The sequence below is a fragment of the Corvus hawaiiensis genome, chromosome 1, assembly GCF_020740725.1.
Source record: "Corvus hawaiiensis isolate bCorHaw1 chromosome 1, bCorHaw1.pri.cur, whole genome shotgun sequence".
NCBI lineage: Eukaryota > Metazoa > Chordata > Aves > Passeriformes > Corvidae > Corvus > Corvus hawaiiensis.
In genome coordinates, this window is record NC_063213.1 from 96,089,440 (window position 1) to 96,107,599 (window position 18,160).

General features: G+C 57.1%; 1 protein-coding gene across 2 annotated transcripts; it reads left to right on the plus strand.

The window, feature by feature from the left end:
• The first annotated feature begins 678 nt into the window (after nt 1–678).
• On the plus strand, nt 679–17,855 carry TNS4 (tensin 4). 2 transcript variants are annotated; one of them, XM_048317473.1, is made up of 13 exons: nt 679–783; nt 6,871–7,490; nt 11,047–11,473; nt 11,632–12,026; nt 12,841–12,927; nt 13,394–13,513; nt 13,779–13,871; nt 14,156–14,233; nt 14,618–14,689; nt 15,672–15,840; nt 16,167–16,235; nt 16,450–16,476; nt 16,994–17,855. In XM_048317473.1, exons 2-13 carry the CDS (start codon nt 6,998–7,000, stop codon nt 17,121–17,123), a joined length of 2,160 nt encoding a protein of 719 aa, XP_048173430.1. In that variant the 5' UTR covers nt 679–783; nt 6,871–6,997; the 3' UTR covers nt 17,124–17,855. The 2 variants fall into 2 exon arrangements, with proteins under 2 accessions (XP_048173430.1, XP_048173437.1); XM_048317480.1 differs by having other exon boundaries at nt 11,635–12,026.
• Nucleotides 17,856–18,160: the final 305 nt, after the last annotated feature.

The window sequence follows — 18,160 nt, forward strand, 5'->3', positions numbered from 1 at the left end:
GCAGACCCTTGGAAGGCGACAGATGCCCTTTAACCAGACTGATGATAACGTCTTTCCCTTTGAACCAGTCTCTCTCCTTAAGGCAGCACCTTTGCCACGAGGGAGTGACAGAGGACAGGCTGTCCCCTCATCTACTGCTCCTCCTAGAAATGGGTCTGTGGTGGCTGCAGCACTCAGGAGCAGCTGGTACCTCTGGAAAGAAGCAGGAGGAACTCAACTCCGATGCTCCAGCTAGAGAAGAGTCTGTGCTTGTTGTTTCCTCTTCATTTATTGTCATACCTGACAGCCGAGGTTCGGAGAGCACAGTCCCCATCAGCCCTGCCCCACCGACAGTGCCATGGCTAAGGGCTGGGCAGGGGCTGCTGCTGCCCGGGGGATGCAGGGGCAGGCACAGTCCTTGGCAGCCTTAGCACTGACTCCTCACCTGCCCCAAGGAGGTTACCTTGCTCTTCTCCAGCCGAAAGCCGTCCCTGGCTGGCAGCTCTCTGCCTCCAGCCCTGCCGTGCCGGGTGCTCTGGGGGCAGCCTGGCCCCTCGCCAGCCCTGCGCTGCCCCGGCTCCTACCCCAAACGCGGCGTCTGGGTCTTCCCTCTTGCACCACACCTGCGGGGCACGGAGGGGCGGCGAAGCTCGGCCCAGGTGGGAGGGACCGGGCTCCCGTTAAATCCAAGCTCCCAGAGAACCCGGTCCTTGCACAGACCCACCCTTGTGGTTTATGAGCTCCAGGTGCTGGAGGTGCTGCAGCGGAGCCGCGCAGGAGTGGGGACGAGCCGCTGCAGCCCAGGTACCTCCAAGTGCTGATTCCCAGGGCCATCTCTGCCTTTGCCATGCCTCTTCCAAGTCCTTTTTTTCTTCCAGTTCTCATGCTAATGCTGTGTGGAGCTCGGATCGGTTCTTCCCTTCCATTGCTACTCTTGCTGCTGCTTTGCATTTAGCTGGGGATTATTCTTGTGCCTTGGGAGGAATCTGCTGCAGAGATCTCAAATAAGCCAAGACGTGGTTGTTCCTGCCCTAGCAGTGCTGCCGGTGGGCATAGACCGAGCGGTGGTGATCCAGGGTGGGGAAGGCTGCTGGATAATGCTGGGAGCAATGGTGTGGAATTATGCATATTGCTCCAGCTAAAGTTCTGAGGTTTTCTCAGTAGTCCATGGGGTTTATGACATGAGCAATTACCTTTCTTACCCTTTTGAAGCCTACTTAAGATTTCCAGTGGTGTTTGTTGTCTGTGCATTTGTCTAAGTGCGTGTTTCCTCCACTGCCTCAAGCGAGCTCAGCTGAGGTGACGTGGCTGGGATTGTGTGTTCCAGTGCGAGTTCCAGTGTCTCCTTCCTCCCCGTGGGAGGCTGTGGTGTGAGAATTGTGGAGAGTTCAAGGCAATAAAAGTGCCACATGGGAGCAGAAGTGTCAGTGGCTGAGGCAGAGGTTTGGGGCAGAGGTGTTGGGCTCTGAGTTACTCAGGGTGTTGTGGTACCGCTGAACCTTCTTAAGCCACAGACAGTCAGGGAGGTCAAAGTACTGGGAATGGGGTTGGTAACAAAAATGCTGTGAAACCAAAACCAGGTTTTGGGCCTCCATCCTTGTGTTGGAGGAGAGGGAGCATCAAGAGGCTGGCACAGAAGCTGTGCAGCCAGGGCTCCAGGTGGGAGCACTCGGATCTGGTGCTGGTGTAGGTGGATGTGCTGGGAGGAAAATGGAGTCTGAGGAGGGGAGGAAGAGAATCTAGTCCCACCTCTACTGTTTTGACACAAGGGAAGAGCTCAAAGCATGTTCTGGTGCTTCACAAGGTTTCAAGGCCTGGGTGCAGGGCTGTGCACTGCAGGGGATGTGCCCAGGCCAGCACAGGCGTTCAGGGCCCTTCTGAAACACCTGCAGTGTGCAGAGCCCCCCGTGCAGCAGCTCCCATCCTCTCCCTCCCCTTGGCACCCCTGAAACGTGGGGAAACAGCCTCTTATGCTGCAGATTCCTCTGTCTAATGCTGCCTAGTGAGTCCCACAAGGGCTGGAGGGAGATGTTCCCATGGTCTCAGAGAAGAAATATCCTGGGTGGTGTTCTGAAGAGCTTGTTAGTGTCTGTTCCTGTAACTCATCTCAAGCATTCTTAGGATTTGCTAATTTAGCCTATTTTTAGACAGACACCCTGTTCTAAAGACACTCTTGTCCCTGAGCCTCCCATGTCAACTGCTCACCCACAGAGAGGGGAGGGAAAACTTCTCCTGGCTATGCTGGGACCTCTCTTGGAAATGGGGACCAGGCTCTGTGCTGATCTTGTACCCAGAGAAGCTCTTGCCAGGGGGGAAAGAGCTGTCCCAGGAGAGGAAAAGGCTGTAAGGCAGTGGGAGGGGGAGCTGCTGGAGCAGCGATTTCAACATTCCTAATAACCCGCCTCTTCCAAAACCCTGGAGACCCTTGCAGAAGTCTGAAATGTTGCTAAACAAGCAGCACATTGGGGGGGGGGGGGGGGTCGCTGGGGGTGGGTGGCTCCTGCTGTGGACGCTCTCGGCTTGCACTGGAGGGTTTCTCGCTGCCCCACCAAAACATCCTGCTCTGGCACTGGTCATGCGGGTGCTGCCCTGTCCTGTGGCTCTGGGGGCTGGTCAGATACCAAGATGCTGTCTGAGATTTCATAAACGCTTCTTCTTCTTGCTGCTGAGATTCCTAATTGCTCGTGTCTGAGCGAGGGAGGAGGCTCTGACAGACACCCCTTGTCCCCCGGTGTGGGAGGGCAGCCCCTCCTCGGGCACCAGGTGCTGGAACGCCCCGGAGCTGGGGTATATTAATATCTGCCATGTGATACCGCGGCTCTCCCTGCTCTGCAGGGAAAACACAGCATAACCATGGGAACTTTTTTCCTCAACCCCCTCAGCACGCCCCTCTAATCCAGGCAAGTCGCCTGCAGCCCTCGCAGTGATTAAACTGTGTGCAACGAGCTCTGGAAACCCTGGGTGTCCCAGCAGTTCCCTCTGCCCTTCCTGGCGAGGGGATGTGTAACAGGCTTGTCATCGGGAGGCTCCCAGGGCTCAAGTTGCAGGGAAAAACAACCAGACTTGTCAGCTGGCTGAGCTGTTTTGGGGTCTGCGCAGACAGGGAGCGAGGCTGTGTCCCGGCTCGTATGTCTGAGCTCCAAATAACCGCGCTGGGACACCCAGCGTGCAGCTGCCGGCGGTGCTGCGGGGCAGCGCTGCCAGCTCTGCCCTTACCCTGCCCGAGCTGGTGCCAGCGCAGGGGCTGGGGGATCCCCCCGGGCTCCCTGAGCTCGCGCAGAAGAAGCAGGAGGGACTTTGCTCCGTGTGGATCCCCGGGCTCGGCCCATGTGGCGTCGCGGGGCTGAGCCGTGCCCGGCGGGTTTGGGAAGGGCGGGCGGTTATCGAGGAGCCGGGGTGTGACGGCACAGCCCTGGCTCCAGGGCACCCGGCTTCTCCCAGCCGCGCCCAGGAGCGCCCTGCAGCCCTCCAAACTCAGCACCCACGTCCTGCCCCACGTGGGTGCTCCAGTCCCGACACCCCGAGCCCAGCTCCTTCTCCTGTCAGGGGGAGCTGCCTGCCAAGCTGGGCTGGAGCAGAACTGGGGCTACCGGGCTGAGCTGCAGCTCCAGCCAGCCCCACAAGCTGGGTCTCCTGGTACAGCAGGCAACTCCCTCACTGAGGACATTTCTAAGAGTGTCCATCTGCATCTGAAATCTTTGACTTGTCCCCTTCAGCTTAGGGAGAGTCGTGTTCCACAGTCCGCTTCCAGTAGCAGAAACGCTGTAATTTCCAGTCTGGGTGTGTTTGTGCCATCTTATTTCCATTCTTTCTGTGCTAGCCTTGACTTAGCTGAGACAACAGAGCTCCTTCCCCGGAATTTCCGTACAGCCAGCAGATCTCCCAGCCAAGGCTGAACCAGCCTGTCCAGGCATGGCTGCAGTGCTGGGGTTCCTTCTGCCAGGGCTGCCCTGATTCTGTCACAGAGCTCACTCTGCTGCTGCCACGGAGCCCAGGGCATTGCTCATGGCACGGTGGGGATGTGTGTGACACAGGCTCCTACCTGTGCTCATGCCTGGCTTCTCTCCCTGGCCAGAGGGGCACACCCAGACCCTGCCCAGCCCTCACTGGGCCTGTGCATGGGGACACTGCCATTCTCAGTGGCTCTTGGAAGTCCTGGTGTCTGTGGGCAGCATTTGCCCATCCCACAGCTGTGCCATGCTGGTGGCCAGCAGCCACCCTGTGATTCCCCTCCTTCACCTCAGCCCTTCTCCTTTGCTCCTCCAAGCAGAAGAGCCCTCAGCCGTGGCTCAAAACTCCTGTGAGGAGCCTGGGAGACCTTTCACTTCAACCCAGAGAAGGGAAGGGAGGAGAAATGAGGTTTGGAGGCTAATTCTGGCAGCATCACACATGAGAAAGATCAAAAACTCAGGGCAGGAGTACAAGAAAGGAGGGAAGCTGTTGCGTGCATGCTCCTGGAAGCCCCGACAGCCCTGGTTCATGCATCCTGCACGTTATTTCTGTACCTACTTAAATTAAAACCAGCCTTGTCTTGCGGATGCTGACTGGAGCCAGGCAGTTCTTCTCCCCAGGGGAGAATCCAATTTTCACTCCATCTCGCTTGTGTTTTTGACCTGGAATGACTCTTCTTTTTATATTTAACAAATGCTCCCTCCGAGCCTTGTACCGCACTGCACTTCTCATGCAGAGCCAGTGGTGTTGCGGCACATGGTGCCCCAAGGCAGGAGACCTTGGGTGGTTTCCCAAGGTGGGCATCTCCTGACCTGGGCTCTGACCACCCTGCAGCAGAGCCGTGCTGTGACCCGACTGGAGGTGACAAGCACTTTGTGGGCAGAGCTCTGGCATGGCCAGCCCAGCTGCTGTTGGAAAGGGGGGCTGGGTCTCAGCCTGCTCCTGTACCCACTGTGCCCTGGGGCTGGGGTCTGGAAATGCCAAGGAAGAGCCGCGTGCTGGCCATGGCACAGCCAGCGGGGAGGGCACCGTGGGCTGTGGCACTACTGCAGTCAGAGGAGGGGCCCCACTACCTGCAGCCCCACACCCACCTGCCCCCCAGTTTCTGACAGATCCCTTCACAGCTGGGTCTCCACAGGGATAACCAGCTCCAGACTCAGTCCATCTGCCCTGGGAACTGGAGCAGACCTGGCTCCAACAGCATAGCCCCAAATTCCCAGAGGTTCCCACCTCTAGGATTAATTAGCAGCAATTCAAAGGTGCCTTGGACCTGTCTAATCCAGGCTCCTGAGATGCTTCCCTTCCTGCAGCACAGCCCTGCTCCCAAGACATTCCTATGCCAGTCCTGTAACTAAAACCTGTCAGAGACTCAGGATACACCGCGGGGGCCGAGCTGGGAGGAAGGTAAATGGGGCTGAGGTATTTATTCACTCCTGCAGCCCTCCGGGCTCTCGGAAGCCCCGGAGAGGGCTTTACTTGCCGTGACTCGCCTGGGGCCGGGTGCTGACAGCAGCAGCAGCAGCAGACAGCAGCGATGTTTTGCTTCTAATTCCCTACGCTTCATGAGCCCGGGGTATCCCGGGTGTCTCTCTAGCAAGATGTGGGGCTTCTCCAGGGTTGCGTAACTCATCCAGGACACAGCTGCCCTATTTTGAGCCACCCTCCGTACCTGCTCTCAACACCTGGCGGGGCAATTAGTCACCGATTACAGACAGTGACTCAGGGCACCAGCCCAGCTCCTGCCCGCGCCCACGGGGCTGAGGGACTGGCTGCCTCGGAGCAACGTGTCTCGTTCCTAATCCTGTGACTCCATCGTTAATCAGCCCAGGATAAGAGAGTAAATAAGTCCAGCATTGGAGACTGGTGCCGGACAGGACAAATATTTTATGAAGTGTGCCCCTCTGTTTGTGAGTGCCACGCACCAAATCCGCGGATGTGGAGAGGGAGCCCTGAGCTGTGGGATTAACTCCTGCCAGCAAACCTTTGACTCTGGATCTCTGGATACCCCGTGGTGCCCACCAGCGATGCCCTCCCCAGGGACCAGAGAGGACGGTGTGGTGCTGACACAGGGAATGTGCTGGAGTCCCCCACACGGAGATGCCGGGCTTGGCTGCCACAGCGGGTGTAGAGGGGGACGGGGCTGTTGTCCTCATCCCACGCCAAAACAGTGAGGGTCCCTCTGAGTTCGGTGCCAGCGCACTGCTGAGGGACAGCTCCCGCCAAGCAGGAGGGGAGCAGCAGCTGGGGGAACCCCATTTGATTGCTGATGCAGCAGGACAACTTCCCCACCTCCAAACAGCGTTCCAAGGCCCTTTTTCCCAGACCCCAGAGGGAAGCTGACTTCATTCCATAGGGGCTTATAATGGGGAATAAAAAAATACTTTCCTCCTAAAGCGAAGCCAGGGAGTATTCAAAATGTATCTGCAGTCAGATTCCTCGAGCAGCACCATGACTGAGGCCACAGCCACGTCCGCAGGCTTCCAGACTTGTGTTGTACCAGGAAAATAAAATCCTGGATTAGCTGTACACCCACTTGCAGCACACTGCCCTGGCAGGCAGCTCCGGCTCTCTGCCCCGCAGGGCTCCAGGCTTGCTGGCTGCCCTTGGATGGCTCCTGAAGGTCAGGGTCCCATGGGAAGTCTGTTAGAGCCTTCATTTCATTCTTAATCCAGAAAATTAGCAAATAAAAGCAGGATTCTGTTTTAGGCCTTTGAATCCTGAAAAGCTGCTCCCAATGAGTCTTTCATGTGCTTGCCCAGCTGCTGCTGTGGCACCAGGAGCAGAGGCTGGAGGGGGTGGAAAAGCAGGACAGGGTGACTTGTTTTCATATGAGCTGAATTCCAGCTTTCACTCCAAATCCCTGTTTTTATAGACTTTTCCGCTGAAGTCTGCCCCTGCCCGGGGCATGCCTGTGTAACCGCTCCTCTCTGCATTCCTCAGATTCTTATTCCGCTGGAGACTGGATTGAAGACGGGGTCTAAGCTCCCTGGTGGAGGAAGAGGGTGAGGAGGAGGAGAAGGAGGAGGTTTCCCTTGGCCTCTAAGCTGTGAAACCGGAAAACCAAACCATGTCACAGGTCATAGAATCCCACGTGTTGCGTGTTGGACAGACTGTGTGTATTTCCTCACCGGAGGAAAGCAAGAGCCTGCACCCAGCAGGGTATCCAGGCAAGTACGTCTACTACTCCACAGAGGCCTGGACTGACCCCCCCTCCATGGTGCACCCCAAGGCTCGCCTGCTCCCCGGCGGGAGAGCGTACGGAGCCCAGCCCGTGTCGGAGCATGTGGCTGCTCACACGCAGGGGAAGGGGCAGCAGAATTCCTCCTTGGAGAGACCCCCTGCCCCGTGCCAGCCAAAGGAGGAGGAGAACACCAGCATGGATCCTGAGGCTCAGCCGATGTCTCCGTCCCTGGACATAACCATAGAGACTCTCAATCAGATGATCCTAGAAATCGACCCGACCTTCCAGCCGCTGCCATGCAGGCCGGTGAAGGATGCAGCCCAGCCTGCTGCTCAGGGGGACACTGCAGCCACCAAGAAGCAGGACCCGGAGGCAATAGGTGAGGCAAAGGCAGTGCTCGGGCTGTGGAGCCAGCGAGGCTCCCGTGAAAACCCTCTGCCAGAGCCTGGGGCAGAGGGGTCAGGCACACACCTGCCCCCTGGACCCACACAAGGTCCTGGGGAGGCTGGAAATGGGCATCAGGGACATTCCTCACTGTCCCCAGCGGGATCAGCGTGGGGAACTGTTTCCTGACATCACGGTTCCACGTGAAGGAGCAGGACAGGCTGCGTATCGAAGCTCTGCCTAACTCTGGTGCTTCCATGGCCCTGTTCTGATCACTGTTAACATGTCTCCTGTCCAGCCAGCTCAAAGAGATCCAGATGGGAACAGGGAAAACAGCCTTTAGTTCTACCTGATATTCGTTTCCCTGTGTTTGGAGAAAACAATTCTCATTACAAATGGGACTTGCAGCTCTTGGAAAACTTCTAATCCTAGTTGTCATGACCAGTGACTGGCCCTGGGCTCTGGGTGCCATGTGAGCACCCTGCTCCTCTCAAGCGCAGCAGAGCCTTTCCCATGGTCACACTTGACCTGTGGGAACACATGGATTTGCAGCCAGATTTCCAGAGCCCTGGGCTAAGGTATCAAGTGTTGCACAACCATCCCATTTAACTGTTCCCAATTCTTTCGCCAGGGAAATTCTTTTTCCAGGGCTTGTGCACTCCTCAGGCAGCATACCTGGCATAGGCAAGGCACCAGCAGTACATACCAGCCCTGTCTCTGCTCACGAGTGCCTTACATGAACCCTTGTGCAACTCTTCCCTGTCATCTCTGCAATCCAAGCTCTGATCTGGCAGCTGCTCCTGATCCAAGTATTCCTGCATGGGCTCTTCTGCTCGTTTAGGTGTTCAGTACCCTGTGCACAGGGCAGCCCCAGCACAAGGGGAGCTGGCACTGACAGGACAGGTCTAGGGTGGTTCAGGTGCCTCAAGTCTCACTGCTTCCCAAAAGCCCTATTGCCCATCCCTGTCTTTACACAGGGAAATACCTTGGCACTCTGTCCCCAGGCCTCTTTCCAGGAAGGTCAAATGTGAGGATGTTAAAGGCAAGAAAAAAATTCATTTCTCCCTGAGTCCACATGCAAACATGAGGATGGCAGGGCTGGAGAAGGACGAGGTGGGTGTGAGGGTCCTGGCCTGCAGCAGGGCAGCAGCGCTGCAGGAGCCAGGCAGTTCCAGAGCAGACAGTGTCTCTGCTTCCCGCCGGGGTGGACAGGGTGGCCTTGCAGATAAAATGCTGTGACAAAGTGCAGATTCAGCTCAGGCTGCTCAGTGCCTGACCCATTCCACTGCCCCCCTTCAGGCATCGCTCAGGGGCTGGAGCCCCAAGCAGCTCCACAGGTAACGTGCTAGTGGTTTGGAGAGTCTGGCTCCAAGTGTGGAACTGAACTTCTGGAAAGCTGGCCACGAATTCAGTGGGAAAAGCCTCACTTCAGCTTTCATTTTCTTTTCTTAGCTCTTGGTTTTTACACAAACTTCCTCCCACAGTGCAGCGTCCCTGTTCACTCACTTCCTCCTGCTCCAGCCCTGCAACTTGTGCCCTGATGTGAGGGTGGCAGGGACTGATGGTGCCCAGAGAGGCAAGAGGGGCCTGTTCTTGTCTTGTCTGGGGAAGACCATGAGGAAGCTTTAAACATGGCACTCAGTCCTGATGGGTCCCTTCCAACTCAGCATATTCTATGATTTTATGAAATGCTGCAGCAACAGGAGACCTGTTCCTGAGAGTCACAGTTCCCTCTGGATCGTGCTCATTCCTAGAGGAGAGGAGAAAGGAGTTCTCGGATCTCAGCTTGCGTGACATCTGGGCTCCGTGACTGCGGCACTTTTGCCACTCCTTGGTGCTGGAAAACTTGCCAAGGTCTTGAGCAAATATTTGAGGTTTAACCATAGGTGATAAGAGGAGCAAAGGCAGAGAAGTAGGAGGTAAAAGACCTCATGAGCCCGGTGCACAGATGCTTGTCAGTTCTTTAAAGGAAAATTAAAATCCCCGTTTCTTTCTCCTTTTGAGGAGACATTGACAAAAGCATCCGGCCAGGAGCTCGCTGCACTGATACCAGGACACGTGGCCGTGGAGCCACTCCGAGGCCAGGCACTGGAGGAGCTGCTGGTGGGAAGGCTCTGGCTCTGTCCTGCCATGGTCCAGCTGCATCCCCACTGGGCACCAGCCCTCCTGGCTCACCCAGCACCTCCCTGGTGCTCATGGCTGGCCATGTTTATCCAATCCCGTGCTGGATTGGCACAGAGAAGGGGCTCAGGGAGTAACTTCTGTACAGACCCGTGCTTTTCCTGCTCATCCAGCTCCGTGCCCCAGAGCTCTGGCTGTTCCTTGCAGTAGCCAGGGCCAGCAGCTCCCGCACAGCAGGTCCGTCAGGACCTGTCACACCCTGGCCAGGGAGCTCAGGGCTGTCAGAGCAGTTTGTCTTTGCTGCAGCAAAAAGGATTTTCCCTCTCCGAGAAACACCTTTGAGAAAAGGAACTTTCCTGAACTCCATGGCAGGGCAAGAACCAGGCACTGAAAGCAAAGCTGGGCACGTCCAGGCTGGAAGGGAGGTGCACACCTCTGGCACTGGAGTGATTAACCACCGGAGCAGCTTCTCTGGGATGTGATGAATCTGCCGTCACTGCAAGTGCTCCAGTCGAGTCTGTCTCTTGCTAAAAGGCCTCTTCCAGCTCAGCCAGAAATGCTGGCTTAGTCCAAGGAAGCCAGGACCTGACATGCATCAGGCACCCCTGGTCCTGCCCATGAGGTTCCACTGAGGGTCTTGGACAAGAGATGCTCTGTCAGGTATGTTCCCCTGTCACTAATGGCACGTGGAGGGGCTGGAGATGCCTGGCTCTGAGCACGAATGGAAGAGAAGGAAGAATCCCACAGTAGGACACAGGCACAGAAACTGCCTTGGAAGTTACTTCTCTAGAGAGATTTGTGCAGGGTGGGAGAAAGGAGGAGGGAGCAGCCAGCCCCTGCCCAGGTCTGTGCTTGCTGCCAGCATGGCTGGTCCTGTAGTGGACACCAAGAGTGTTGTAACTGCCCCTGTACCACGTGGATTTCCTCTGCCTCACTGCCACAGTGTGGACGGAAGTCCAGCTGCACCTGGGGCTGGGTGACATCCCCCTGCTCCTCTGCCCAGTCCCCTCCCAGGGTGTGCAGGGCCACCCTCTGAACCTGACATCATCCCAGGGGGAGCAGCCAGATGTTTTTCTCTTGAGTTGAGTACAAACAGAGCAGCTGCTGGAGGGAACACCCGCCTCTAGCTGCAGGTCTCGGCAGGTCCTGGCTGGGTAATGCTGGCGAGGGGGGTCTGAGCAGCCAGACATGACCGCACGTAACCCCCTTCCCTGGGAGCCTGCCAGCACTGGGGGAGTCACTGCATCTTGGGATCCGTGAGGAATCAGCCCTCACAGGGTCTCAACAAAGAGTAGTGCTGGACCCCCAGCCCTGCAGAGCGGGAGCCATAATTCACAGCAGGAAGAACAGACACGGGTTCCTCACGGAGCTTTGCTAGGGAACCCAGCTTGCACACCAGATCCTTCATGACCTCCTCTCTCTCCCTGCAGACATCAAGTACATAGAGCTGACACCAGGCAGAGCCACAGGGCCCGACGTGCCACAGGGCTCCCCCAGCCCTTCGGGCACTCCCTTCTCCAGGTCCCCACAGACCAACAGCTTCCTGCCCCAAAAAGGGGCACTCGGAGGCAAATACAGCACCAGTGACAGCGTGGTTTTCTCAAGCCCACCCGGACCCTCGAGCCCCCAGTCGGCAGCCCTGAGCTGTAGCAAAGCACCCGAGAGCACCAGCGCGCCCCAGCAGTGCCTGGCAGGACACACGGACACCATCTCCTACAGCCTCGGGGCCCTCGGCACCTCCCCAGGCGCTGACAATCTGCTGAAGCCCGTGCACGTGTTGAGGGGCCGGCAGAGGGGCAGCTGGGTGTCCCAGCTCTCCACGAGCCCTGGCTCTGACACCAGCTACATCCTGGGCAGGTAAATGCCACCTGTGCCTGGTGGAAGGGGCACAGGGCAGTAACTCAAGTCCCTCATTCCTTGGCTGGGAGGTGATGCCCTGCAGGGCTGGTGCAGTTGCTGGGGTGGTCTCTGTGTATGAACAACCCCCTGATCTCTGCTCTGTCTCCTTCCTGCAGCAGCACCCACTCGCTCCACGAGGACTCGGATGCTTCGGCCGCTGCCTGCTCGTCCCCCGGCAGCTCCCTGGGCAGCCCCTGCTCCCCCTCCTCTGGCATCGTGTCCCACTCCAGGGAAGCTCTTGGTCAGAGCCCCTCACAACCCAGGGCAGGCACCTGCCTGGTCCAGAAGGGCCAGGCCAGCAGCTGCCCCCCCTCCATCCTCACCTCCGCGGCCGACATCCCGGTGCTGCTGGTGAACGGGTGCCTGGAACAAGGAGATGGACCCCCCCAGCTGGCCAAAGTCCCCCCCAGCTCTGCCACGCAGCCCCCCCTGCTTGGCTGCAGCCCGGCCTCAAGGCTTGGTGGCCTGAACAACACATTGTCAGCACCAGCACTCAGCTGCCTCTCAGACAGTGAGTCACGGGGCAGGGCGGGGAGGAGCTGCAGACCCCAAAAGCTGCAGGGAAAGGGGGAGCGAACCCCATTTTCCCTCTGGTTTAGCTGTGGATTATAGACACAGAGGATGAGAGGTCCTTGCTGGAGCTCCTTGCTGTGTCTCCCTGTGGTCCAGGTGGTGTCCAGCTCATGGCTGGTGACCCTGGATTAGCCACAGCCTTCTGCCCACCGGTGTCCTGTGGCATGGGCTCAGCAGACAGGAATGCTCTGCTCCCTCGAAGAGATGCAGATGCACCTATTTATAGTACCTGAGAATGAGAAACATCATTCTGTCCTGTCCTGCTTGTTTGCAGACTCAGAGCGGGTTGGGAGGAGGGGTTGGGGTTCTCATTTGCTCTGAGGACACCAAAAGGTACCGGGGTTCACAAGGTCCCTCATTCAAGGGCAAACACTGGGGCTATTGTTCTCTGGAGGAGATGAGCAGAGGCAGCTCTCGGGGCAGAGGGTTTTAATTGGCACCCTTATGGGAATAGCAAGAGGGTGTGTGGGTCAGATCCTGGTGTAAATCCCATGGTCCAGTGGATTGTGCAGGGCTGGGCAGGCTGGCACTGCCAGGGGATTCCATGTGACCCTCTCTGCACTACATCACAGCCTGCCAAGAGAGATAATTACATGGAGAATGAGTTATTCGTAGGAGTGGGGAGGAAAGGATTCAAAAGGATTGAAAAACCTTCAGCACTGGCCAGACTGAGAAACGTCTTTGCGGGGCTCTGGCATCTGTGGAGGTCCTTCAGGTTCCTGCTGGCCTTGACATCCTGTGGTCTCTTGCAGGTTCCCCCAGGGCTGGGCAGCCCACCATGAAGTTTGTGATGGACACATCGAAATACTGGTTCAAGCCAAGCATCAGCAGGGACCGAGGTGAGGCAGGGAAGGCTCTGTGGGTGTGACCCCCCCTCGGGTTCTGTTCTGTCCCCAGAGTTCTCCCGTGTCCCTGGGGGGACTCAATGGGGGCAAATCAAAGCCTGCTGGGGGCTGATGGGTGTGGAGAGACCCTCTCACAGGTTGAGTGGGGCGGCTCAAAAACAAGGGCTGTGCCACGGCCCCTCTGTGTCCTCCAAGTCCAGCAAAACTTCTCCTGACTGTCACACATCGTGGCCTGGGCAGGGGCTGAGTGTCCTGGGGAGTGCAGGGATCCATGGGACCAAGCCAGGGCCCTGCAGGGACGCTGCAGTTGGTGCCACACAAGGGATGTGCTTGTCCTTGGCACACGCTCCAGAGCTTTTCCTGCTGCTGCCAAGGAGAGACTCCCTGCAGAGCACCAGGGCACAGCGTGGGGAGACCCCACCTGTTGTGTTTGGCTGAGCCCCTCCCTGTGCCCTGACAGCAATCCAGCTGCTGAGGGACAAGGAGCCAGGCGCGTTCCTCGTGCGGGACAGCACCTCGTACCGGGGCTCCTTCGGACTGGCCATGAAGGTTCCTGGCTCTCCATCTGGCAGCCAGACAGGTATGGGGGGCAAACGGGGGGCCTGCTTCAAGGGTTTAACTGAAATTACTCAAACTAAAGCCAGGTGAGAAGCTGCAGGACTCTGGCGTGTGGGAGATGCTGGCAGCGAGTCTGTGGGTGCCCATTCCACCTCTCACAGGGGCTGGCAGTGCAATGGCAGCGCAGAGCAGCTCCTGTGATGCCCTGCGACAGGACTCTGGGGTGGGCAGGGGTGACACAGTGGCACTGGGGCCGATGCTGACACTGATTATGGTCCCTCTTGCAGGTGAGGAGAGCAGTGACCTCATCCGGCACTTCCTAATCGAGTCCTCCACCAAAGGGGTTCACCTGAAAGGTGCCAGCGAAGAGCTGTATTTTGGTAAGGACGGTGCTGTTGCCCACAGCAGCCCTGGCAGCCCCAGGAGCTGTTTCCAAAGCCCCTGGAAGCACCACGCAGGACCAGGTGAATGTGTTGCACACCTGCCAGCACAGGAACCTCCCAGCCCCTGGTCCTGCCCATGCTTCCCTGACAGTGGGACCATGGCAGTGGCTCCAAAGCAGGAGCATGAGCTCCCTGGGACACTTGCAGGGTGGAGATGGTGGGGGGGGTGGGGGGGTGGGTTCAGGCAGCAGCACCCTCCTTACTCACGGTTCTTACTGCAGGGAGCCTCTCTGCCTTCGTCTACCAGCACTCCATCACCCCGCTGGCGCTGCCCTGCAAGCTCAGCATCCCCACCCGAGGTAAGTGATGGGACAGGAGGGATGCTCCGAGCGCCCGGCGCGGTCCTGCTGTGGGGAGGGGACTGAGCCCCCCAGGGGCCTGCGAGGAGCTGCTCCCCTGGCTGCAGGTGGAGCAGGGACCTGCAGAGCTGACCTGGGGATGGGACAGCAGTGACTCCCTTCTGCTGGGGATGGAGAGAGGGCAAAGGAAGTCGGAGTGGGAGATCAGAGGTGAACAGAGCCAGAACAGGGAAATGGAGGACAATTAAGTTAATTACTGCTCTAAACCCCTGCAATTAGAGCGGTCCTGGGCCTTTGAGCCTCTTGTGAGATAAGGAACAGCCAAAGAGGTGACCAGCACAGCCTGGCCTGTGGCATCACTGCTCCTGCTTGTCCTTTGTGCAGATCTCGCTGATGGAGAGGACAGCCCTGACTACGCTCCCGAATCTGCTCTGTCCCTGGCCAGGAAAACTGCAGGTGAGGACAGGAGCCGGCTGCTGGCCCTGGGGACAGCCCAGCTGGCAAGAGCTGGAGCCCTGGGCACACCATGACAGCAGCAGCTCACTCCTGTGCAGTGGTGGGCACTGGTGTGACATCCCCCTCCAGCTTCCCTGTGGAGCTGGAGATATCCGCAGGATTTCTGCAGATTTTTCCCTGCAAAGGAACCTGATATTTTTAAGGAAAGAAGACTTTGGGTCCTCAAGATGCTTGAAAACACAGTTCTTGAGGCCATGAGGCTGATAAAAGACCCCCAGTTTCCACAGTTTTAAACATTTCTTGAGTTTTAAGCCTCTTTCCTGATGGGCTTCAATGGGGGTGGAACAGCTGGAGCTTTAGGAGAGGGATGGGCAGGCAGGGGCTGGTTAAATTGCTGAGGGACCTTATGGGGCACACGTGGCAATGACAGAGCAGGATGGGGAAGGGTCTGTGCACCTCAGCCCGGGTGGGCTCCAGGTGAGGGCAAAGAATGAAAGGCAGGAGACCGCATGGACGGGTCACAACGCAGGCTGGGGAGCTGGGGACTGCTTTGTTTTGCTGGAAACTCTGAGAAATCAGTTGGCAAGTTGGAAAGTTTAGTTTGACCCAGAACAGCCCTTTAAACAGCTCAATCAGCCTGAAATGTCATGTTTTAGGTTGGCCTTCAGCCCTTCATTGGCTTGGGGTATTTCTGCTTTTCATTAAAGGAAATATGTAATAAACAGAAAAAAAAACCCAGCAAATGTGACATTTAGAAATGGGAAATTAAATACTTTGACTTTTACAACAATTAGTGCAAAGAATTAAAGTAAACCAAACTAAATTAGCGAAGAATTTCTGAGTCACCAAATCTTTTAATTTTCGTCAAAACAAACCTGACCCGGGTCCGTGTGAAGGATCTGCAGGATGACCCCTGGGACCCAGCCCTGGGTCTGGCCCGTGTCACATCCGTGCTGAGCCGGGCCCTGTGCTGTCCTTGCAGTGTGCAACGTCCTGTACCTCAACTCGGTGAACGTGGAGACGCTGACGGGAGCCCCAGCCATCCTGAAAGGCATCTCCTGCACCTTGGAGCTGGAGACGCTGCCCACTCCCACCCTGGTGCACTTCAGGGTGACGGAGCAGGGCGTCACGCTGACCGACGTCCAGAGGAAGTAAGAGCCCAGGATGGACCAAGGGGGTGGCCCAGGGGGGCTCATGGAGAGGCAGCTCCCTCCTCGCCTCCCAGCCTCAGGAAAACCTGCCCTGGTTGGACAAGCCCATGTCAGGATGCAGGGATGGACTTGACCCCTTGTTACACATGGTGCTGTGTGTGATGGCGTCACAGGGGTGGGATGCAGGAACCAGCTGCACCCAGGGTTGGGATTTTGGGGTGCTTTGAGACCCTCATTCCCCCCCAAGCACAACAAGGCTTGGATTTGCAAATTTGTGTCCTTGCCCAGGCCCTTCCCTTTCCTAACAATTCCCTCTCCTCTTCCAGGGTGTTTTTCAGGCGACACTACCCCTTGGCAGCCATCAGGTTCTGTGGGATGGACCCTGAGAACAGAAAGTAAGTTTTGGCCAGCTGTGCCTGTTGGAGCCACCTGCTGTGCTCCCTTCCCTGTGCTTCCCAATGCTTCTGCACCACTTCAAATCCCAAATCCCATAAAACTGCCCTGGGCGCACCGTGCTGGGGTGGATCTAAACATAACCCTTGGCTTTGCAGCTGATGGAATGAGTTAAACATCAGCCTTTGAGCAACTCCAATTCTGTTCTTCCCCCAGGTGGCAGAAGTACTGCAAGTCCTCCAGGTAAGAGCAGGGACCTCCCGCATGGAGTGGGGGGCTGGAATCCCGGGGAATGATGCTGCTTTGGAAAGTGGCTGCATTGCAGAGCAGCAAAGAATCAGCTTAAAAATGAGGATAGAAGTTACCATGGTGGCAGGATGAGACGTGGGACTGATGGGTGAAGTGTTAGGGGGGGTTTGCTCTGTAGGTTTCTATGAGAGGTTTGGCTGAGCCCAGTTCTCCACATCACCTCGTGCAGAACCCCCCATCCAAATCCCACAGCCTTCCCAGAGACTTGTGCTGGGCTCAGGAAGTGAGTTTATATCTGGCTCTACCTTGTGCTCAAGAATCTTTTCACAGCTGGGGAAGCCTTGCCAAAAACGCTCCTCCCGGCTGCTTGGCTTCCAAGGAAACGTGATTGGGGAGCGGGCCAAGGTGGAATTGCTGGAACTGGGATTTGGCTTTGTGGCTGGGGCTGGTTTCAGCCCATTCCTTCAGATTCCTGGATGCAAACTGAATAAGCCTCTCTCCTTTCTCAAAGAATCTTCGGGTTCGTGGCCAAAAGCCAGACAGACTCGGAGAACCTCTGTCACCTGTTCGCAGAGTACGACACCGTGCAGCCAGTGTCCCTCGTCATCGACCTGCTCCGCCAGCTCCTGCCCAGCCCATAGGGACAGAACCCCAGGATGCTCAGGGCCAGCAGCTGCCCACACACTGCTGAGCTTCTCCTGCCCCCCTTCTCCTGCTTCTGGGTTGCATTTTGGCAACAGCACGTATTTAGACTTTTTTGTTATGCACCATCCACATCAGGAGTCTCAGCTAAAGACTTTCAGCTCTGGTGGGAAGAGATGCTCCTCTGAGCCTCTCCGTGGGGCACTGGCTGCCCAGGGGAAGGGACAAGAGCTGCCCAGACAAGATGAGAGCTGTGCTCTGTATGGAACTGTTGTCCTTCAGCTGGACCATCTGCTCTGAAGGACCCCAGTGCTCTGACTGGGGTTCCTACCAGACATGGGGTTCCCTGTTCTTGGGGTGTCCAGGCTTAGGGAGGTCATGGAGCTGAGCTGAGCTGAGCTGAGCTCCCATCATCGGGGACTCAGCCCTGACCCCCCCCAGTGCTGTGGCAGGAGAGGTCTGGGGCAGGCAAGGGGGAGGAATCACTCCCTGAGCAGCACAAAGAGGCAGCTTTGCAAATCAAAGTGTATAAAATCACTAAGTCCTGCTGGAAACCCGCTTCCCTCAAGGAGCAAGCAGCATCCACAGGGAGGAATGACAGAGCAGCGCATTTTTCCTGGTGCTGGGAAATTCTCCTGCCCTTTTACGCAGAGCGGGGTTGCGGGCAGGCTCGATCTCCCAGCATTGCGGAGAGCTGGGAAATAAATGGTGACATTTTCATGACAGTGAAACATCGGGTTTTTGGAAATGACTTGCCTGAATTTGGGCCGGATTCTCAGATGACGTAAATTGGCAGGGCCTCGAGGAAGACGGTGCTGCCGTGATCTGCAGCAGCTGAAGGGTCAGCTCATGCTGTAGCTCGGAGCAGAAAGCGGCTCCGAGGCCACTGCGCTGTTCTCTGCCTTAGTTCTCTCTTGGTGCCTTGGCGTTGGTTTAATTTTGGCCCCCATGTTAACAAACCCTCTCAGGGGTATTTTCAGTGAAGCAGTAGAACATTTATCCCGCCACAGGCAGCACAGGGATGGCAGCAACGGAG